We start from the raw sequence: 24,430 nt of genomic DNA on the forward strand, positions 1-24,430 counted from the left end.
TCTCTTTCATCATTATGTCTCTGGATCTTCCTAAAGAATGAAGCAACTGCTTTAAGTTCTACTTTAGCAAGACATGTCTACCACTACATAGGGAATAAAAGACGCCTCCCCAAACACAGGTCTGTCTTCAAACAATGGAAGTTGTCTCCTCAGCAATGGAGAATGGAGAATGGAGAACATTTTGGACCATGTCAGCGACTGGGTCTTCACTCTTAGTGGGAAGAAGTAACTTGTGTCATTCTGCTGACTCGCTCTCTTCCAGTTCAAGTTTTTGGGCTGAAATTAACCTCGGAGTGTTTGCCTAACACTGCCTCCCTGTAAACATCCTGCTTAAGAATACATTAAGCTATTCTGAGGATTTAATCTATCTGTTTCTGACTGCCCCTTTCCCATCAGCAGATATGTCTATTCTTATTTTTCAGCTACTGTCATTCCCCAGCAGCTGGGAGTCAGCCTCCACAACCTATTCTGTGGTAAACTCCTGGGAGACACCAACTTAAGACACATAGCATAACCCACCCTCCCTCCAGCCAGGAATGAAAAAACCCAGGGCTGGGTCTACCACACAAAAGCACAAATCACTGCCCACTTTCCTTAAGGTATGAGACCATTTCATTGTATTTCAACAGTTTTCTACTTGTTCCAAATCCCATTAAATTGGCTACATTGTCATATAAACTTAGTACATTCCACATGAACCGATCACCCCAATTCCTATTCACCTTCTCTAGACGTCCTGTACTGTAAACATCTAAATTGTAATACTGAGGAATCTGCAGAAGATTTGCCACTTTTTGTGCATTTGTTGAATACTGCAGAGAAAAAACAGGATATGAGTACATTGCAGGAATGTTAATGAAATATTTAACATGCATTCACAGAGCAGCTGTTAGTTACCTTTGCCAAGAGCTGAGGAAGCACCATAATAAAGTGTTCAGTAATTTTGGTACAATCTTCCAATTGAATTTTCTTCTCTTTTACTGACAAAATCTGCAGACAAAGCATTTGGTTTCAATTATAAAATCTCTGGGATTTGAGTGGAATCTCACATGTAACCCAAGCTTAACTCATATTGCATTGTCTCAAGCATATCAAGCTAAGATAGAGACACTTTTCCATGAAGAAAATCAGATTTTTTGTTTGTTTGTTAATCTTAAATTAGATGCAAATTGTTGACCAGCTATATGTCATGGATAAAATGCTCATAATTTGTCAATAACCTGCTTCAAATGGCTCTCCTCTAATGCTCATCTCCTTCAACATCCACTTCTAATAAGATCTAGAAGTGAAAAGACACTGCAACATTTCAGAAAAACAAGCTGTTTCATTTCCTAAGATACTTCTGCAACTAGGAACAAGCTGTCTGGCAAAGTACATAAGGCAAAGATAATGTGATGACAGGACAACAAATAAGACTAAGATGCACTGACCTTTTTGGCTGCACCTCTGCCCACTGGAGGATGACCTTCAGCTGCTTCTCTGACTGTTGCGAGGATGATTTCAATAAGAGCACTTTCCTGGGCATCGCTCAGTGCTGGAAGTAAATCAGCCTCAGCATCACACAAAGGAACAGTGAAGATGCAGCAACAACTGATGCAAAGCCTACTCATTTACCTGAAGAACTGTGGAAGGACACTAGAGAACAGGAGATGTAGTGTTGCTAAATAAACAGCTAGAGAGTGTTTGACTTCATTTGAAGGAAGTTATTTTCTACATTTACTGAGTACCATTAATCCCTTAAAGGATAAAATTTTTGGGACAGCTGGGCTTGCAAAAACACAGGCAGTTTTAATGAGGTCTCCTACTGCCTAGTGCCTCATTTAGGAACAATCTTCTTTGAGTACCAAAATACTCTAACTCACTGGATCTACAAACTGATTTTAATTACACAACCAACTCCAGTTCTACTACAACAACTATTCATAGAATCATATAATCGTCTAATGAATAGAGATTGAAGTCCACTTCAAAATAATTCTACAAAAAAAACCCCTCTAGTGTTAGATGACAGTGAACTCAATACATTACTCATTTTCTTTTGAGGTAGGAATAAAACCCTAACAATAACCAAATTTCAATGTATTAATACTTTTAGATTCTAAAGTTTGAACACTATGTAAGCATTATGGTTTAATTACATAAGTATTTATTGCACAGGTTCCAAACTAACATTGCATTGTCGTGGTTGCTGGGGGAGGTGAATTTTTTCAGGGAGAGGTAAGCAGGCCAATTAGTAATCAGCTTTCTGCTGGCACCTGGATTGGTCACTCGGAGGTTTGGACACACCTCTGAGGACACAAAGAGTTAAAAGCAGGAGTCCAGGGGGTTTGGTCTCTTTTTGGATCCCGGTTTCAGCAGAGAGACGTCTCAGGTCTCCTTCCCCTGCCCAGCCACGAGGCCGGGTGGGGGAGGGGAAAACACGTGGTCGGCTCAGGTAAGCCGGAGCCCCCAGGGGGGAGAAGAGAGTGGACAGGACTGGAACTGAGCTGCCCCGTCCAGGATGGAGGGGTGGAAAACTGTGGAAGTGCCTTCTGTGTGTGCTCACCCCCTCTTCCCCCCAAACTCTGGGAGAAGGTGCCCAGCCACGTGGGGGTTGCCGAGCCTGGGAGTGCCTGAGCCTGCACCCTGCCGGGAGATAGAAACTGTTAACCCTTGCTTGGCAGAAAGAAACTTTTCTTAGACATTGATTCTCATGACTGGTGATTTTGGAAAAAAGGAGAAGGAAGCGGCCTGGGACCGAGGTGATAAAGCACGATTGGAAGGAACCTGATGGGCAAAGAATGAGAGGAGTAGCCTTTGGAGCTGGACTTTTCTTGCATAATGTCAGCCATGGACTGAACTTGAGTCTCTTTTGAACATAAACTGCATTTTTGGGTGGATACAGCTGCCCTTGTTTTTGCTACAGTGACTGGCACTTGAAGAGTGGAGCAGCAGAGAAGAGAGGGGGAGGGTGAGGTGGCACCCTCTGCCCTCAGGGCAGACCTGCTCCTGGAACCCCGGCCCCTGGGTAAAAAGGGGAGAGCTCAGCATGCAAGTATCCTTAAAAGAGCCCTGTATGCAGCTTTCAGCCTGTGGACAGCGGTGAGAGCGCTGGACATAGGAAAAAGAGAGAGTCACCCTGGCAGACCTCTCCGGGCGGTTCCATGAGAGACATGGGAACACATAAGGGGTGGACCCGTGTTTTCTGAGGAACAGTCTGTGGTGCGAGAGAGACTCCTCTCTCCCTTGCTGAATTGAAGATTAGTTTGTTTTTGAGTGGTGATTGTTTGATCTAAAACCCAAAGGTTGGTCTGTGAAGAGTGATGTGTGGGGAGGTAGAAACTGGGAGAAGAAATGTTCTAAGAAGTTTTTATTTCTGTCTCTGTGTGTGTTTAAGAGTATTTCTGTCCCTGTTCTTATGTAATGTAATAAAGTTTTGGTGGTTTTTTTTTTGTTTTCAAGATTTAAGCCTGCTCTGCTCTGTTCCTGATCACATCCCACAGTAGCTGTTAGGGAAAAAAAACATATTCATGGGTGCATTAACATCTGGCCAGTGCCAACCCATGACATGCATAAATACAGATTACTGAATAAAATGAGTATGTTGATATAAATATTACACTAGCAGTGCAATGAGTTGCTTCTGCTTTGTGGCACTTGGGGACTGCAATTTGGGACCAAACGGCACTGCAATATGAAATGATGCTAAATTAGGTAAGGCAAGGATCAAAAAATAGCATGGGGGAGATTCATTCAGACAAAACTAAATTCTTTGCTTACCTTCTCCAACTTCTTCAGCATTTTTTAACAGAAGAGTGGTCATGCACTCCCAGTCCTTCAGGAATTTGCCTGCCCACTCCCACAAGCTGTCCACAAGGTATGCAACATGTTTGTGTAGCTAGGGATTAAAAAACACAAGCTTATAGAAGCAAACACATCACTAAAAGAAATATAGCTTCATATGTTCCTGTCCCTTTGTCCAGTGACAAAGCTCTGTCATTCACACATATATTCTCATGCAGTATTTCAACATATTTAGTTCAAGGCATTGTTGTTCAATCAACATTTAAACACCGCATCTTCAATCTGATACAAAACAGGAAAGTGGGGTGAAAAAGCAAGAAAAGCAGGCAAAAATATTTAATTTTCCCTTTTTAAATACAAATTTAAAATTAAATTAAATAATCTCTGAAACTAGCTTCTGTATTGCTTTGTATTGCTGATCACAACAGCCAAAAATCCAGTCACAGCACTAGATACAAGTCATCTACCCAATTCTTTGCAGAAAGGTTCAAAATTTCTGTGCCTGAGAAACTTTGGCCAGACAGAGGTCTACACCACTGCAAAAGCTAAAGTGTGAACTGTTTATCAGCACTTAAGGTGATAAAACTCAATAAAACTACAGTTTTTGGTCAGCATGGAGCCATGGTACAGCAACCCACATCTGCCTCCAGAAACACATGGACGCGTACCAAAAACCCCTGACTTGGTGGCATTAGTCTTTCAGATTGTTTCCAGAAATTGCCTCAGTACTGAATCTCTCCACTGGCACACTTGTAAATTAGTTTTAATACAACAAAACAAAAATGGCTTCATTAAAAACTTTACCTAGAGAGTAGAAACATTTCAAACACCATACATTTCTGACCTCACCAACAGAAATTGCTTTTAAAGCCAAGAAGATAATTAAATTAACACGCAACACAGGATTTAAAAGGCTTACTGCAGGGGCTGTTCTCACCTCACTCTCCAGGAAAAAGTGTATTAATCTTTTCAATTGGTCAGTGCTGGCCCCAAACTTTCCTCCTTTGGGCTGAACTTCTTTATCTCCCTCATGACTAAGCAGCCTGCCAAAAGAAAAGCAAGTCAGTTCAGTTCTGCTACATTCTCCTTACACTCTTTTACCAATGTAACACTAATTCTGTCAAGATCACAGGGACTGTATTTCTCTTAGGTGTCTACTTATTTACCCCAAATCCCATTAGACTTTTTTATAAGATGAAAGGAAAAAAGACTGTTTTCCATTAGGAGAGATATGCTATCCCTGTGGATGCAAAGACTATTTCTGGTAGTTTCACAGGCACCCTGCCACCTTTCTGAATGATGGATGCAGATTCCATAGAACTCATCCTATAATGAAGTAGGAATTTGTTCATGCTTGAAAAGAGGCTTGCTCTAGGCCAAATTTAAACCATAACACATCAGAGATATTATTACACAGCCACTATTCATAATATTCACATCACTGCATCTTGGAACTGTAGCTTCTTAAGAAAAGCACAGTATCTTGTGATTGTAAGAAGCAATTAATGTCACAAATACAATGGAAAATCTGCTCTTTCTCTTCTGTCTGAAGTATGAAGCACAGTATGACACTTCTATTTCCCCCTTTATCCAAAGTGACTCTTAGCACAAAAAGTGCCAATCCCAAGATAAATACAGGAAGACCATCCCTGCAGATTAATGTAAGGCCCAAACAGCTTGGATTTAAGATCTGGATCACATTACTAAATGTTACCCAAAGCTTGTGCACTCAGAAGAGCTTCTGCTGGTATAATTTATGCCAGATAAGTTAAAATATGCAGACATGGAGGAGATTTTGTGCAAGCCAAGAAGAAGGGGAAGCAAGGGTGGAAAACATAAGCACTTATACTAAAACTTAGCAGTATAATGAGGGAAAGGAGAGTGTCACTAACATCTCTTATCACACCAAAACGAACATTCTGTACTGGAAAAAGTGCTGGAGAGAAGCACTGGGCAAACAAGAACAAGGATGAGATTTACAGGGTCAAGTGTCCACAAGGCACTGGCAAGCGGGGTAGAAAAAGTGAAATTATCAGGGCAATCACTTTGGTGGCAAAATGCAGCCAAGTTCTGAGAGGAGAAACATCAAATTTATGAGAGCATATTAGGACCAACACAAAAGACTAAGTCTAGCAGATGTAATAGCAGATGCATCAAAACAGAAGTTTCCCATCATTTGCCTTTCTGTTGGAGTTAGCTTCACAAATACCAGAACTCCAACATTTCAGTTAGACAGGAAAAGACAACTAGGAGGAGATTCTGCATGTGTGGAAACACGAATATTATTTCTGAATGTTCCCCCACAAAACCCTTGTCGAAATATTTTTCTTTTCATTTTTCTTTGTAAGTCAATATTACTTCTCTCAGCCGTAGAGACAGAATATTTGTCCCTTCCCTTTTTAGCATGCCCACTCCATTGAACTTCATGCAACCATTGTTGTAAGAAGCCCATTTATAAGAGCTACTCCTGGGGAAGATAAACCCTGTATTTCATTAACCTGACAGGAAATTGGGAGGGCTTCTTAATCTGCTACATCTCTTATTATTCAAAGCCTTTACAATGGTTAAGGCAATTTCCAAAGGGAGAAGAGGAGGCCATTTTTGTGATTAATCACCAAACTATGAAAATCCAGCAGATGCCAGGTGACAGACTAGCTGGTAAGAAGCAAAGCAATAGGAAAAGAAAGTAGAGAGAAAGAGAGCACATTCTCAGCATAGCATGGCACTTGTGGATCAATTAGTTTCATATTCCCTATGTTGGTCTTGCAACTTTTCTCACATCTATTGTTTCAGGGCTGTGCAGGAAAACATGCAATTACCCTCAGACAGCATTTCTCTTCTGATTCACCAGAAGAAAGCTGGCACAGTCTTTCAGCAGAAAAAATGAATGCTTAATATCCCCCTTAAATAAATCCACCTTCATTCCAAAACAAATGAGAATACACAAGAAGTAGGCAGGCAGAGATACCTTTTATAAAGGAATTCCCCAGCCGCTACTGCAAGCGGACGGTGAGTGGCATAAACAAACTGGTATAACATTTCACAGTCTTCAGCTGATAACACATCCTCACAGTTCCTAGGCAAAAATAACAACGGAAGTTATAGTCCAGGTTTATCTGCAAAGAATAGTATGAATGCTATGTCCAGCTTTTACTAGACTTGATTCTCCATAACTGTGCAACCTGTTTACATAGCCATGTGTACATTTTTGTAGGGCATTTCTAAAAATGCTCTCAAACAAAATTGGCAGCATTCTTTTACTCACTGTGTAGAGAAACAGAGGTCTGTGTAAGCCATGACAAATCAGGCCCACTGCACAGACATGAACATTAATTTAAAGTATATTTTACAGTTGACTAGTGATCACGGTAAAAAGAGCAATAGTAAGAAAACAGGAAAATCATGCCTTTACTTTATGCTTAGATGTTCACCACAGAACATAATAAACAATAAGAAATCTTCATTCTGTAGTACAAATTACTTTAAAGTTATTTATTCCAGTATTTTAAAACCTGTATTCTATTACACTAGAGTCCCATGTAAAAAGAAACCAAAACACATTCTTGATGGCACTCTTAGGGCTGTGACCTCTCTGCACAAACATATTCAAGGTCATGACTATCATTCAGCTACACATCTTGAGAACACCACATGCCAACTAGTAAACCTAGAACACTGAGAAGTAGAAATGGTATTCATATCAAATATTTACAAAAAAGAATCTGAAGCATCAAGGTTGAATAACCCAATGAAGAGATACCAGAGCAGTGAAGTCCAAAGGATTACAGTTTCCAAATACCTGCTTCTTACTGCGACGACAATGTCACTGGGCTAGGCTACTTCAGAGAATGAAAGAGGAACGTATGAGATCCTTACACTTACTACACCCAGGTGAGAGGCTAGGGTTTTTATTGACTACTGCATTCAATCCTCAAGTAGTAACATTTTAAAGCCATCTACAGCTGTGGTCCAACACCCTCTCTACAACTGAGGATTCATGCTATTCTCTTGCTAAGAGTGATGTCTAAAAAATCATCAGTGCTTCCTATGCTTGCCCATATGTCTCCAACCCATTGCTTCCTTTAGCATCCTCACAAGTCACAAAACCCCAAAACATCCTCCAACCTGACTGAAAAAGGAGCCCACATTAGGTGAGAGTATTACTGGAGTATCCATTAAAAAGATCTTTAAATGAAAGTGCTAATGGTATGTCTCCAAAAGTGATCAATCAGTCTCACAGGATAATGTGAAATAAAAGCTGCCTTACATACTTATGGCATGTTTTGGTGGAGTCTTTAAACAAGCAATTATATATTAAGCATATATTTGCAGTAATAGAACATATAGGAAGTGTAAAGGAATACGTATCAAGAAATCAGCATAAAGGAAAATATTTATGTCACTCATTTAACTATCTACAGAGCTGGGAAAGTAGAGCAAAAATGTGTTTATTGGTTAAACAGTAAAAATGGAAGAAGTAAAATGGTTTTATAGTGCATTAAAGCATATGAATAAACAGTGGTGTGTCCTGTGAAGCCATGAATGATCAAATTTATTAAACTTCTACAAGTTTAACAAGTGAAAGCAAAACAAAGAATGACAACAAAGAGCACTTACAGGAATAAAAAGACATGATATGATAAGTATTAAAAGTCTATGGGGAATTTACTGTAAAAAACGAGCAGTCTGTCAATTTTTCTTTCATTCTTTTTAATGTCAATCTATTATTCAGTTCTTTTAAAGCGCTAAAGTTTCCATGAAAATGTCTTTGTCATTTTTTCTCTATATATATTTTTTTCAAAACCAGTGGACAGCTTGGAATATGAGATTTCACAGACAGTGATCTAGACTGAACCAATACAGAAGCACAGAGTGCTGAGAATGGTCAGCACCTCTGCAGATCATCTGGTCCAACCCCTGCTCACAAGAGGATCAGCTACAGCAGGTTGATGTGTCCAACCTATGAAGTCAAAGACACAATCTCTGGCAATGTGTTCCAGTATTGGATCACTCCCACGGTGAAAACCCTTCTACTTATGCTTAAATGGAATTTCCTGTAAGAACATGCCAGCCAAGTGCACACATTTTTTTATATTTAATTTTTTCTTCTTTATATTACAGGTTTTCTCTCTTTAGCACATTTATAGAAATAATGAATGCAATACTCGAATGTTTTTATTTTTAAAGAGTTCCTTGACTAAATTGTTCAGACAGCTTGAAGAGCTCATCAACACCTATCTCTCTGGATAGAAATTAAGGACTCTTCCTTTCCAGTACTAATGAAACTGCTTCTCCATAGGTGCTTTCTGTCCTTAGGAAAGAACCTGGAGATGCCGGTGGACACAAATTGAACATGAGCCACCAATATTCTCTTGCTGAAAAGAAGGTGAATGGTATCTCAATCTGCCTTAAGTGCTACCAGCAGGTTTGGGGAGGTGATCCCTCTGCTCTACCCAGCACTGGTGAAGCCACACCTGGAGCGCAGGGTCCAGGGCTGGGCTCCCCAGTACAAGACATGAGAGACTGGGGAGAGACCAAGGAAGGGTCACAAAGATGACCTGGGGATCATCTCTCCTGGGACTGGAGCATCTCTCCTTTGAGGAAAGGTCAAGGGAGCTGGGACTGTTCAGCCTGGAGGAAAGAAGGTTCAAGGGCATCTTAGCAATGTGTGCAAGTACCTGGTGGTGGGAGTAAGAAGTCAGAGACAGGCTTCTGCTCCTGGTGCCCAGGACCAGAAACAACAAGCACAAACTGAAACACAGAGGCTCCTTCTGAACATCAGGAAACATGTTTTTACTGTGAAGGTGACAGAGCACTGGCACAGGCTGCCAAGGGAGGCTGTGGAGTATCCTTTGCTGGAGATACTCAAAAGCTATATGGATGCAGCCCTGGGCAATGTGCTTTACGTGGCTCTTCTTGCATAGGAGGTTGGACCAGATGACCCTTCTAACTTCAGCCATTCTGTGATTTCCAAAATCCCAACCTCCTCATCTTTAACTTTGTATTCTAAGTGGTTGGGGATTTACCTGTTACATTAATCTAGTGTAGTGTTATTTCCTCCCTTCTCAAGACATGAGTAGGTGAGATGTGGCTCCAGCTGCGAATGAAGCACCCTCAAACAGCAGAGAAGCAAAGGAAGGGAGAAGAACCCATTTTGTTTGCAGCACAAGCTGACAGACACTCCTGACACCACTTGAGCACCCAATGTTTTGTTTTTTCCTTTCTTGAGTGGGAGGGAATACCTGTGTGTACTACTACTACTACTATTACTGTTCAGCCACTACTCTCTGAGCCACGATGAGGTTTATGCTCATAGTTCCCACTGAAATGAGTGCTCAGGTGTTTTTTTTCTCTGCAAGCAGCAGCACTTGACTTCACCTGCTACCCCCAGCACTAAAACTACCACACTCAACAAGTGCCTGCTTTTTTACATCCATAAGGCAATCATCAACCACACAAATACTTCAAATACAGCAGTAATACTGCTGCAAATTTACAGCCCTCAGAATGCCAAGCAACAGATAAAGGTTAAGCCAGAAGTGCCTGCCAGTGTTTAGGTGCCTAAAAATAAACAGGCATGGCCTTCCACATACCAATCTCAGGACATACCATTTTCTCTGCACTTCAGTGTGAACATGTCACAAATAAGAAACTGGGACATTCTAGAGGGAGATCACAGACCCATTTTATTCTGCATATCGCACCAGTTGAAAGAATTCATATCTTGCTTTTTGTTTCATTTTGTTGCATGCAAGAGGTATGGCTGCTGGAGTTGCTTGACTTGGTCTGTGCTGTTGCTCATACCAAGGATAATCAGCATCAGAAGAGTAAAATAAAAACACACCTGATGCACTTTACAGAGTTTTACGCTAGTCTTTGGCTGTGCAGGGTAAGATCTGGTACACATTATGGTGATGACAATCCAATGTATAGCATCTCAATCAAAAAAGAATCTGTTCACTTTGCATTTAAAACTAAGTCAAGTTTAACAGATGCATTTTAAAAGCAGTATTTGTGCACAGACTACTATAAACCAAAAAAAAAGTATGCTGAAAGTATTTCAATGTCTGCAATAAAAACTTTAAGTACAAAAATCATGTACTACTAAACTGTTCTGTAATCTCACTCTCGCTCCTCTGCTCTCATTGAAGGTATTTCAAGACACATTTGGTGAGCAGCAAAATGACAATTTGGTTGCCACTAAAATGTAACAACAGTCCTTTCCCAGCCACCGTACAATGGGATTAGCATATTGCAATACACTGTGATTATGCTGTGGCAGACCAATATTTTGTGTTTAAAACTCAGTTTAATTTCTACTTACCTTTAACTAAAGTAAATCAAAGTAATTTTCCCCTGGGCTATTTACATATTCAAGCTAATTGTAGATTTGTGCCACTACCCCCACCACCTGTAACCTTTCCCCATGAATCTACTGCAGTTACCTAATTACTTTTGCTGCCCTTTTCCAAAATCCCTCTACACTTTAAGGTAGTTAAGTGCATAAAAATTAACAGAACTGTCTCACAGTAGGCAAACTAAACTAATTTGCCTCCTAAAAGGCAATGTTTTTCTTACCTTGGTCTCTCATTGCCACTCATGTTTTCTCCCTATTTTTTTCTTTCCTAGTTCTGTAATTCCTAATTCCCCGTCAGATCCTTTGCAACATTAATGCTAACAATTATGCATAATTCAGTACCATTAATAATTTCTATTATGCTAAACCTCATAGGCTTATTTCCATCTCAGGATCACATCAGGCTGTGTAAAAACAGAAATCTACTAGCCCAAAGACTGGCATTCAACTGAGACAACATGCAACAAACAAGAAGGAAAAAAAAATCTCAGCTCACAGAGATACACAAGAAGAAAATACAAATATGGATTTGAAAAAAAACTACGTATATGCATAGCAAGAGAGTTCTGAATCAGCACTGGGACTTTTTTTAATAATGTAACACATATAAGTGAATTGAAAAGATCAGTGTTTTCACTGCACTCTCTAGCTATCAAGAGAGAGAATGTAAAGGCACAGCAGATTTATATATAGTACACAGAGTAGTCAGTGTATATTCCACAGGACTGGAATGCACTGATGGTTGAGAGATGCTCAAACCTGTTATTAACATACATGGAACACAGCTCTGCTGCCACTGTGAAACATCACAAAAATGGTCAATTAGCAACAAGGTCCTGCTGCTGTGCTCACCCAAAAGACAACTATGGAAGTCAGTCAAAGGAAGTTACTGACATTATATATTTTTTCACCAAGAAAAATTATCCAACAAAATAATTGGAAGAAAGAAAGCTATTCCTGGCCTTGCTTCTTGATGACTCATGTCATGACATAACAAAATATTTATTCCAAAATGAGGGACATGTTCTGAAGGTCAGTACCTCACCAGTGAAGACTATATTTAAAAAAAAAAAAATAAAGATTCTAGATCAGATATAGGGAATTCAGATAAGAGATTCTTGCCTGTAGCTTTAAAAATAGAAATTTGATCTGAAAGGTCTCTCACATCTCACTAAGAATCCAAGTTGGACCACCTGAATTCAGCTGCCAAATCTGCAGATGACAACAATTAGTCATTCAAAGAGAAGCCAAGATAGCATGACAAAAGTGGCAAAAATTTGATTACACCAATGCATAGTAGAAGCCATTTATACAAGCTGTCATTTATTACTCTATTACCCCCTTTAAGGCAGGGGAGTTCCTGTCCCCAACTCCATTTCATGCTTTACTGCATGTACCAAGCAGCACTACTGCACAATATCCAGCCACAGCTTTTCAGCTATGACATACACCTGTTTGAGACACATTAGCCCTGCAGGTCTTTGCTTCTGCAGTGCCAGCAGCAAGTCCTTTCTACCACTGTTGTAGGTACTAAAGCATCAGCTTTTCCCTTGCTAGAAAAGGATCTTGACGATCTTCTCTTATTAAGAAGCCTATACATGTAACTGGCTATATTGTCTGCATTCTCTTCACACAGAGCTATAGACTGGTCAGCACTACTCTCATCAAAGAGAAGAGCTGTTGCTCAATTTGCTTATTGAGTCCCCAACTCACACTTTCACCACTCCAATAATTAAGTCAAATCAGCAGGGCTCAGAGCAACTAGGAAGGAGGTACAGTGGAAGAAAGCAAGATGGCTATGCAACAGATGAACAAAAAGAAAGAAAAATATGTATTTGCTAGGTCTCTACATAGCTTAATTAAATAATGTAATAATTTTACTTATGAAAATTGCATCTCATGATGGAAAAATATCATTCAGAAACCTTTAGAAGACATTTATTCACACTGGAAACCATATTTAAACAAAATTCAGAAAAAATTGCTTCAGGGAAAAAGAAACATTGATCAAACTTTTATAGCTGCAGCTTGCATTAATGAGAACATGATCCCTTATAATAAAGCCAGAGATGATAAACAGCTGCAGTGCCAATATAGCTCTTGTTAATTCAGATACGGAACAAGTGCAGCCGAAACTGGTGTAAGGAATCTTTGTACTTCAACAATGGTGAGCTGCTCCTCCTAGCACAGGGACATGCTAGCCGTGGACACAGCACTGTGCTTTGTTCCAACAGCTAGGCACCACGGGGAACCAAGGGATGTAGGAATGGACATTGTGAACACAGGGACAATACAACGCTGGCTGCCACTAGTGAGCCCAAACAATGGCACCACCTTCAGAAGAGCGTGCAGTGTTCACAGCATCATATGCTGTTCTGATGTGCCTACTGAAGGAGGCCTGGAAAAATGCCATTCAAACCAGTGGAATGTGAAGTGAGACAGGAGACTATAAAGCAGCACCTCAATATACAAACATACTTGAAATTTAATTTAAATATCTACAGCGCCATATTAGTTGGACCACTAAGGTCTACACGCTCCTCTAGCAATGACTAATACTTCTGGCTTAAATAAGAAGCAAATCCCACAAGGCTGTTGGATAATGTGTCATGCTGTACATGGAAATAAGCATCTGCATCACCTAAATTCAACTTACACTCTCAGACAGAAGAGACACTGAGTCCTAACATCTCAACTGTATTATCAATGGAATGCAGTGAAGTTTTTACTGCCATTTTGCTTTGAAAAAGAGGGACAGAAAATTTATTCTACACATATTTTGCAAATAAAGACATTTCTAAAATAAACATGTTGCTCAAGGATGTATCAGAATAAGATTTTTATACTTCTGTAATACTAAGTCTAATTCTTCCCCACACTTCCAGCTTGTCATTATCCTACCAGACCTGTGGCTGGCAGGTAAACTTCCCAAGGAAACAACTCTTCTGTTAGTATTCCACCTCAGCAAAATCACACACTTGCTCATCTCCTGTCAGTCAGTCTGCTATGGGCTCAAAGGCAGATTCTCTGCCCTGGAGCCAAGAATCTGAAAGTCCAAATTCTAGCAACAGCCTCAAAGCTCAAGGCTTCCTGCATCAGGTGCACAGACAGGGAAGATGGCAGAGTTCTCCAAGCTTCTGGTCAAGGCCTGGCAATCCTGTGTCAGAAGATGTGGGTGGGGACCTCATCTTAAGTGGGAACTTCCCCCAAGACAGTCAAATGCTCTTTTTGAGAAAAGCCAAAAATTTTAAAAAAGTGGAATTTCCTTTCAGAGGGAAATGTAAAGATATAAAAATATAATTTTCAGACTGAATCTCAGCACAAAGGTTTTCTTAACATTGGCACTTCCCACAGAAAGAAAATGTCATGTCTTGAGCAGCTTTAACCGTAACTCATATCCTGCAGAAGCAACTGTTTCCCAGCAAGTAACTGATTACAGGAAGATTCATCAGGTTTGTACCTGGATCTTGTTGCCATTAAAACAATACAGTAAATTAAAAAAGAAATTATTTACTGTGACATAAGCATCAAGAGTTTCATGGCTTGAACTGCTACTTCATGGTCCTTGTCCAGAGGCATGGACACAATTCGATCCTAATGGATGTAAAATGACAATAAAAAGATGTAACATGGTTTGTTCTCAATAAACATGTATTTTTGCTACAGCTAGATCATCTACACTAGTACAGCAGAGATTTATTTTTATTTCAGCAGCTATTTCCTAAGAGACATAAGGCAACTTGATTACTACCAAGTAGTTCCCCAGCCCCTGAAAATTAACAGCATGTTAATTTTTTAACTGAATTAATCATGCAGTAATATGATATTTTTTATACATGTAATGCATGCGTTCAGAAGAAATTAACTACACACTACAAATTAAAAGTGACTGACAACTTGTTTCTAAGATGTTACTACTGGCACTTCAGTATGTTAAATGAAGGTAAGCCTCAAATTACAAGCATTATCTAATCAGTTTCTCCCATTAACAGTAAAGTGCCTGCACATACACATTACACAAGTCAGTGCTTTGCTGAAGACAGAGCTCATGGCATGGCAGTAATATTGCTGACCTCCAGAATTCACAATACTTTAACTTGGTACACATGCAAACAGCTCAGAAAACTGGAAAACTTCCCATCCCATGAAACCAGGAACTTGCACACATCAGTGTGTGCAATATTTGATATTTAAGATGATAATTAATTATTTAATTATATATATCTTTAAGATATATTACACCTTTAGACCTGCTTGATTTGGGACTAACAGTTTGCCCACTAAACATATGGTTTCTGAATTTCTACATTGATTTTCCTTTGCACCTTCTTTTTTCTCACAATCCAGCTGGAAGGTGTCTAAATCCACAAATCCTGAGTTTGAACACTCAAGGGTAACAGAGGGAGCACATGTAACTCCTGTGTGCAGGAAATAGATTGATGGTTATATGATTACACTGCCCATCACTGAGAAAGTATGATTAAAACTTTGAAACTGGTATTTTGTGTGTAGCTGTTTGGATTTCTTTTGTTTAGAGGGGAAGGAGTTGGTTTTGGGTGGGTTTTTTTGACTGGGGGCTGGAGTTTGCAATAATCCATTTATACTGCATCCTCCATACAGGGAGATCACAGTACAAACAGCCTCGAGCTATTTCATCAGTCTTTATTGAATACCAATCCTGCATTTGGTTAGCTTACGGCAGCCAGAAAGATAAGGGACTACCACCTAATAATTCAAACAGGGGTCAGTCTTAGATAGCCAAGTTTAATTATGAATAATTTATTATTAAGATACCAACATTAATCTACTTTATGTTCTTTGAGGATATGTGATAGGCATCTTTCACTATTAGCAACTGCTCTGACACACAGGTAAGCCCTGCACCTTTTGCAAAAAGACCACAGATTGACACCACATGCAGGCATTGATGTGTCCTGACACTGAACCATGTCCTGATTCACAGGGACTGAGACATCAATCGCATCATCTTGAGCTTTCTTATTCAAATACTGACAAGGTGCAACCCTGCTAAGTTAAGAGCAGCTGACAAAATCCTTAGCAAGGCCAGGGTTAAAAAAAGTAAAGGGCTTACTACTTAAATGAGTCAGAATACTGGAATATGATAAAGGCAGAGTACAGGGTCAGTGAAGCCACAGAACAAGCTCTCAAAACTACAGTGTATCACCTGATTTGTTCAGAAAGGAGATACGGGATCCTTCTTCAAGATTCTTACTGACATGGTAGATCAAGAGAGAGCCATTCCCACATCAGTGTGATACATGGACAGTCAGCCCACTATCTACAAGGTTAACCCATTATCAGGGGCTACAAAAATAGGATCTTCGGCATATGAAGTTCTTTGTCATCTGCCAAAGATCCTGTAAAAAAACCTGGGCCAATCTGGATAAATGGTGGAGATAACCACCACAGTGCATGCTAACACCATTTTGTGTGACCTAAAGTGAAATGGAAGATTTCACAGAAGCAGAGGGAAACATCTCTGCAAAACTCCTTCATCTATTCAGTCAACAAGGCTGTCCCTGCAGGAGTCCTCTCAGTCAAGAGAGTGGGGAGACCAGCTCTGATCAAAACATCAGGCCCTGTGTATACATCCAACCTAGACTTAAAAAAACAGCAAACAGTAATTTATTTACCTTGAATCTGTTAGTAAAGAGATCCATCCTGGAAACAAGCTCTTTTCTGCTATAAATTCCCTGCAGTCCCAGAAGACACTTCAACCGCACCTCAGCTTGCTGCAAGACAAAGAGAAAATGGCTAACAGTCAAATACATGTATCTTTGTTAGTCACTACCAGCATTTATACCATGTAAATAAGAGTTCTTTGTAGGTGCCTATAGCAGACAATCCAAATGCTGCCTTGTCTTCTTTATTAGTGACATCAGTACCAGTTTGTTTGTGTGTACACACGCTCATCTCTCTCTCACACAGAGGAAGCCTGCAGTGAGCCAAACTTAAAGGTAACATCAAAGTTTGTGTTAGGCTCCCTAAGAGTCAAAGAAAGTCTCACAGACCTCACAGTTAATAAAAGTAACAGAATGCAAAAGATACAGGGATTGTGCTATTCATCTGTTAAAGATACAAAGACAGTAGTATGGATGACCTACTTAGTACAACCAGAACTCTCTCATACATCAGACTTTGCTTGCTTCTTGTCAACAGCTGACTGGGACAATTCTTAAACACAGAAAAGGAGTTCCAAGAAATTAAAGCTTTCTCTAGATTCCGAGAGGAAGAGGTACAACTTAGAAATGCACTGGCTTATCACTGTGGATTCTTACAGAATTAAGTGTCATGCCTTCTCCCTATTTCTGTTTTACACTAGAACATGGCATTTTATGTATTCGAGGAAAAGGGTTGCTTTGAATTCAGCCTAATTAGTTAATTTAGGCAAAAATTATTTATCCATACAAAGTGTCATTTCATGCCATCAGTACTGCTGCTCCATAAATGCCTCAAAAATAAGTCTTTTCCTTAGCCAGCTTTTCAATGATCTCATGCATATTGTTACATCATTCAAAGGACAAAGCTTTAAATGGCATTATGAAAGTGATTTTGATGATTCAACATAGAAAAATCGTGTGTTCTGTAAATTTATAATGCTAAGCATATCAGCAGACACTAAGACGAACTGTAGGCTTTGAATCAGTCTCTTCATATTTCTTTCTTAATTCCTCTTGCTAACAATAGCAGTAAGAACAAACATGGAAATCCAAGAAAGGAGACCACCTACACACAGGCTATCCATTGCTACAAGTTCCTGCTCACCTGCTTAGATGGAAAGCCAAGGATGATACCCAGTGGCAGGCTTCTTTTATTAAGACAAAAGCTTTTTGCTAGAAATACAAAATGAAAGATCAACAGGTAACAATGTACACTGCTCTCTAATCTGCCCATGACACACCAGAAGTACTTATTCTATATTCTGCTTTAATTTTAAAGTCTCTGAGGAAGAGACTGTTGCCAACACCTGCTGCTTCCTACCACCACAAGAGCTGCATAGCACAGAACTCCCTCACAGACAATCCCAAAGTGGTACCCATCACTGCACACTGGCACAAACTCAGCTCTGCCAATGCACTGCAAAACTGGCTCCAGCTGCCCTTAGTTAGTGTTCACAACACTCTGCTTGTGAATAGGGATGAATTTGTGTATGGGGAATGGGACGCCAGTGTGTACAAGTTTGCTGAATGGTCATATAGCTCTTGGCATCTGCCTGGTAATGTCATTTGTCAGTCAGGTGGAGTGAAGCCTGCAGACATAAAGGGTACCACATTAAAGTGTATCATCTCCCTTCTGAGGTATCCTGTTATCCACCCAAAAGCTCTCCATCACAACCCCATACATGTATGTTTCTTTAAGTGCTGAGAAAATTAACTCAAGTATATAGAAACAATTAACTACTTCTATGAGTACTTCTATTGTTTTCCTATATTTTCACCTGCATTTTGTCATTCTCAACCACCTCCCCTTTTCTAAATTCAACATTCCCCAGAGTTTTGAAAGGATGTGAAGTAATGTTGAATGATGAAGAATATCTCACTATCTTCAGGTTCTTTCAACAGCAGCATCAGCAAACACAAACACCCAGCCACCTACTCCCCTCATCAGAACTACCATTCTAACCTTGACAAAAAACCTGCCTGTTTGGTCCTTCAAAGCTGTGACAGAGTGAAGGGGAATTATGTAGAGCACATTTTCAGGATACTCTGAACAGATACATTGTCTCTCAGCTGTATCACAGCATATTTTGATCCTGACCTGATGACAGAAAGTCACGTCACTTCATCAGTGAAGTGGTGACCTCAGAGAGCTCTGCACAGGCTCCAGCACTGCTTTAACACATTCAATTATGAGATTTCAGCCCCACCATCATCATAGCAATGGGGCCATTCCATAAACCTTACAAACGCAGCCTGGGACCTGGATGGTTTGATAGGACTTCTGGGTCAACACTGCAGATTATGATCTGGGAAGGTCTACTTCTGAGTTACTGCTGGATCCCAAAGACAACCCAACCATCTTTCAAGGCAAAATAATTTTTAAAACTGCTCCCCCTCCCCAGTTCTCCCCCCCAAAAAATCCACGACAGTATATAAAAACACTGCAGCCCCTGTTGGTGCTCTCATTTTGAAATCAAGCAATTTGACAGTGGCTGGAAATCATAAAGCCAGTAGTGGCATACTACCAGGTCTCAGCCAAATGTAGAATATGGAAGGCACCTCACTGTATCTCACTCTCCTTGCATCTGCACTGTTGTCATATATAAAAAGCCTTAGAAAAAAACCAACCAGTTCCAGTTTCCAGTAATGGCACTGGATGAGCTCCATGCAATACTCAGAGACACCAGCTGTTAATCGTCACTGTAGAGCACTTTAAATGAAGACACATCATCTTCAAAAAAAAAAAGACATTTTCTTTTGAGAATTCCCCAAACTGAACATGTACTAAAAAGGTATCGTGATCAGATAAAATGTATGCAGGGACAAACACCAGCTCTTGACAGATTAGTCGTCTTAGAAGCCCAAACGCCACCTCCAGAGGGACGGCCCAAGGCCGGGAAGCGGGAGCCTGGCGCGCCCCCTGCCGGCCGCCTGGCAGAACACAGCCCGAACCGCACACCACCAACGCCGTCCCGGCGGGTTTCGGGATGCACACACCAGCTACACACACCTTCAAAGGCGGCCTGCAGAAGCATAGCGCGTCGATTTCGCTAATCAGCCGTTCCCGATAAATATTCCTATCCCCCTGAAGTCTCTCATGTGTTTTCGAAGCAAGAGAAAAAGCGTATTTTCAGAGAAGCACAGAACAGGTCAGGTTGGAAGGGACCACAGGGCATCATCTGGTCCAACCTTTCTACTCAAGCAGGGCCATCCTAGCACAGGAGCGTGTCCAGACAGTTCTGAACATCTCCAGTGAGGGACACTCCACAACCTCTCTGGGCAATATCCCCTAGAGAACAGTCACCCACACAGTAAAGGAGTCCTTCCTCATGTTTAGTGCAACTTCCTGGGTATCAGTTTCTGCCCATCGCCTCCTGTTCTACTGCTTGGCGTTTTGGACTTACCGACTTCTTTTGGGTTTTTCATTTGTTTCTTTTGGTGGTGCTTGTAAGAATTTAAAAATGCCTCTACTCAAAAGAAAAAACAAATAACCTATAAGGAAAAGGTGAAAACCCTTTGGGAAATGGCTGGACTTCCCGTAAATATTTTCTGTATCTGTCTAACTCCAGATGAGAAATGCAATATTGAAGACTATTCTACTACAGACAATATTTACTTGTTCATTTTTTATGAATCTAAACAAAATCTTAAATGTCCATCAAGCCTAAAAGCAGAATTTCAGTCAACATTTAACCCTCTCAAAGGATATTAGTCATTTTACAATTCAGAAACAACCACCAATTCAGTGACATATAAATACAACTGCACATACAGGGACTCGCACAGAACTGCAAAAATGTTCTCTGTTATTTAGTGTTAAAATGGCTTTTAAAATAAAAACTGAAATGGGAAAGAAAGTAAATTTCTTTTGTACCACCGCAGTCTTAAACATCTGCTCTCAAAAATTTAAATGCTAGGATTCTTTTAAAAAAACTTAAAACAAAAAACCTAATGTACTGCCCCAAGTAAAAAAAAAAAATTTACCTTATCATACAGCATCCACCCAACATATTTTAAGTAGCTATCATTCAAAAAAGCATCTGGGTATGTTTTAATCCAGCAGCCAATTTCTTCAACGCAAGTGGCTCTGATCTCAGGAATAACATCACTGTGAAATAATAAAATCATAATATTAATACATCAAAAATTAATTTTAAAACCAATTATATTATTCGCTATATTTTATGTTCTGGAATTTCAAAAGCATGCATAATTCAAAATATTCCAAGTATCTTCATATTAATATTGTAAGTTATTCTTCAATCAATACTTTAACCACTTTTAGCCACCAATTATTTTGCAATTCTGGATATCCTCTCATTCACAAACGTGCTGCTCTACAGCCAGCAGAAAGAATTGAAAGAACACACCTGAGAGGTCCTTTTGGAAGCCCAGATTCTTAAAGATAATTTAACTGCTACACTTTCCTTGACACCATCAGTGCCCTCCAGGATGTTTAACTTGATTCTCGTATCTGTACAATGTGAGCAAGAGTTTCTGAGGAATGCAGATACACATCACAGCTTTATTTTTACTCTTACCGGTAACGGTTTAGAAACGTCCCTTTGAAAATAGCATTCATCATGTTCTGTATCTCTAGAAGCTTATGCTCATACTGAAATACAAAGAGAACTGAATGTTAATATTGGTCCCACAATTCACTACACATGAAAAATTTGCGTCAGAGCCCTTGAATACTACTGTGAAGTAAACTGCTGGTGTTTACACATGGTACCAACACAAAATGAGTGGTCTGTATCTGCACTAGCAAATGGCCTTTTTGTGGCTGCATCCTGAGGAAAGGTTTATTGGATACCAACTGCTAGCCCTGGGAAACAAGGTACTTGTTTCATTCATCAAGTGAGTCTTGATCTATCAGAAATCACACAGAAAGATACAGCACAACTATTAAGCGATCCTCATATACATCCAAATTCTCTTTTCATGTACTTGAACAGAGATGGAAAAAAGGCAGACAAAGGAATTTTCAAAATACACAATGAGCATATTAAAAAACTGAATCCTGAAAATGTAGGTAGGAATTTCTGAAAATCCAAGTCATCTAATAAAAATGTTCTCTCATCAACAGCATCAGGAAGGATGACAAGTTTGGGTTTTCCCTCTAACACACTCATTTCCTCTGTCTTTCCCGTAAGATCAGACTTACAATGAAACTAAAATATCCTGTTTCACCCAAATACTCCTCCCCACAAAAAGGGTATTGTCTCTGTAACAGAGAAGCCCACAGACAGCTAAAACTCAGAACAGAGATAAGTGATTCTAGGGTCAGGAGACAAGAACTATACTTGATGTTCATTCATCAAGTCACCTTCTCCCTCAAGGCACAGTTATTTTTTACAGTTATGGCTCTGGGAGTTGAAAAGGAGCTGTCTTTGAGCAGGGAAGAAAGAAGAGAAACTGAAAAGCAAAAATGATATAGGACATCCCTGAAGTTCCATCCATTTTTATAATGCATCACTTACACAAAGATAACACTTAGCCTGTGCCCTTTTTGATTCATTACTAAAATTCGGGCTTGTGATTTGTACATATACAAAACTGCATTCAAACAACACCAAAGCTACTGAGACAATTTAATTCGTGTGTAAATCCATATTTGTGTGAAGATCAAGGGCTAATGACACCAATTTAGAAAAGCAACCAGTAGCACAGACATCACAGGTTAACAGTACATCGGGCAGTTATTACCTTAGTCATATTTGCACCACTTAATCCAGCCAGTCACATCTGCTCTGCACCACACATTAGATAAACATATAAACCTCAAAGAACTGCAGAGACCCAACAGCAAGCAGCCAGCAATCCTTCCGTACTCTCACAAATCTCCCATACAAGACACAGCCCTAACCTCTTTCCTTTTTCTTTCTAGCTGATCAAGTCTGTAACTGGTCCTCTTGCCACTTATCCTCTTCTTCTCCACTTCATACAATCTTTGAGCATTGTGCTTGTTGACATCAAGGTTCAGATGGACACTTACAACGGCTGTCAGAAGTTTCATTGCTAAAAAAGAAACAAACCCAGCACAATTACCTTAGCTCAGAGATATGCAGCATAAATAGCTTCACCACTGTACCACAAAAAGGATATGGTTAGCCAAATCCAGTTTATATCAAAAATATGAACACTATTCGATTACAGTAATTTGTTTTAAAATACAGTGTTTATTTTAAAGGCAGACAATGATCAAGAAGGGAAAATTAACTTCTATTTCTAGTGATTTACAACTTTTGGTCAGAGTTCTGCTCAGAGAAGTAATTTACTGGGCAATTCTCTTGTAAGTTTATGTAATTCTGACTTCTGCAGTCTAGAATTGTGGAACAGCTGATTGTCAGTAACCAAAACAAACACCAAAAACCAGTGAAGCTGGGTCAGAAATGGCTAGGAATCTTAATATACTACTGGAATGGACAAAAAAAGTCATATTCCTCTAAGGACTGCTGGATGGTTTGAACAGATTTCAAGTCAGTTTTTTGAGCCTTCAAAGCAAACAGCATACTTTAGAATAAATTATACTTTAAGTGCTCTTTGCATGGCAAAGAGGGTATTAACTGGCTTTAGGGGAAAAAAAGTAGTAGCTCTAGTATCATCATACCGCATGAAACAAAAATGTGTGAAAAGCAACGTCCTTTTTAGCACTGAGACCACAAGAATAGCAGTTCTCCAAAGGAAGTTTCTTAAGGTGAAGCATCTACTGCAACCTCATCACATCATTTAGTGGAGGGAGAAAAACAATAAAATACAAAACTGTGAAAAATACATTACTGAAAAATATAATACTTGGAACAGCAAAATTCTGAAGTCAGTTATGTCAGGCATTAAAGCAGATTTCTTTATAAAGAAAAAATTATGTTAGATCTATCATATCTAAAGCATTCAAATTCAATTCAGATACACATGGGAACAAACAGTTTATATCACAGACATTTATACACTAGGAGGAAGGTACTCTCAGTGCATAAGGGAACTGCTCCACTAAACAGGTTTTCAATTTAGAGCAGTTTTGTTAGTACACAGGTCAATAAAACTCAGCACCTCTACCGCAACTCTTCAAGTGATTTTACCTGCCAAAGTGCTTGTGTGCCTGAATGCTCTGACCATGGAATCTGCTAAACCTGTAAGCACCGAGATGATGGTGTCCATCAAGTAGTTATCGTACAGGATGCTGCACTGGCACTGCTGGACAAGCACTGCAATGAATTCACAGAAATTGGCCTTGAACTTCTTCCAGTAGGGTCCTGTTCTGATCAGTGGGTAGTCTTCATTGTCCTGCACATGAAAGATAAGAGAAAACACACTAATTAGTTCTGCTTGTGCATTCACATCTCCCCCACTGAACATCAGAGAGAGTTTTGCTGACAGTTTCACTTCATCCCCCATAACTTTTTTCATGGTTAGTATTCCAAAGTAGGGACAAGCAACTAGGATACAAGCAAGCAGAGAGACAAAATAGCTTTATTAGAGCTACACTGTCCTAACAGCTCATATTTGAAAGCAATGTATGCGAGCTAGCTGTGAACAGACAGCAGGGAGAAAGTGTGTGAAGGCAGAGCAGAGTAACTAACTTTCACTGGCATAAACCATGAGCATT

The 24,430-nt window shown here is 39.8% G+C and overlaps 1 protein-coding gene across 2 annotated transcripts in view; it reads right to left on the bottom strand.

Moving 5' to 3' along the window:
• LOC134548093 (cohesin subunit SA-2-like) overlaps positions 1–24,430 on the bottom strand; it is a 61,582-nt gene that overhangs the window by 23,696 nt on the left and 13,456 nt on the right. For both annotated transcript variants that reach the window (XM_063392461.1, XM_063392460.1), the window contains exons 8-19: positions 23,904–24,108; positions 22,691–22,842; positions 21,363–21,436; positions 20,806–20,929; positions 16,795–16,893; positions 14,655–14,734; positions 6,752–6,859; positions 4,721–4,826; positions 3,760–3,877; positions 1,431–1,534; positions 898–990; positions 723–812 (exon numbers count right to left, since the gene is read on the bottom strand). In XM_063392461.1, the coding sequence (XP_063248531.1) occupies positions 723–812; positions 898–990; positions 1,431–1,534; positions 3,760–3,877; positions 4,721–4,826; positions 6,752–6,859; positions 14,655–14,734; positions 16,795–16,893; positions 20,806–20,929; positions 21,363–21,436; positions 22,691–22,842; positions 23,904–24,108 (1,353 nt within the window). The remainder of the gene's footprint in view (positions 1–722; positions 813–897; positions 991–1,430; positions 1,535–3,759; positions 3,878–4,720; positions 4,827–6,751; positions 6,860–14,654; positions 14,735–16,794; positions 16,894–20,805; positions 20,930–21,362; positions 21,437–22,690; positions 22,843–23,903; positions 24,109–24,430) is intronic.

The sequence above is a fragment of the Prinia subflava genome, chromosome 3 (assembly GCF_021018805.1).
Source record: "Prinia subflava isolate CZ2003 ecotype Zambia chromosome 3, Cam_Psub_1.2, whole genome shotgun sequence".
NCBI classification, from domain to species: domain Eukaryota; kingdom Metazoa; phylum Chordata; class Aves; order Passeriformes; family Cisticolidae; genus Prinia; species Prinia subflava.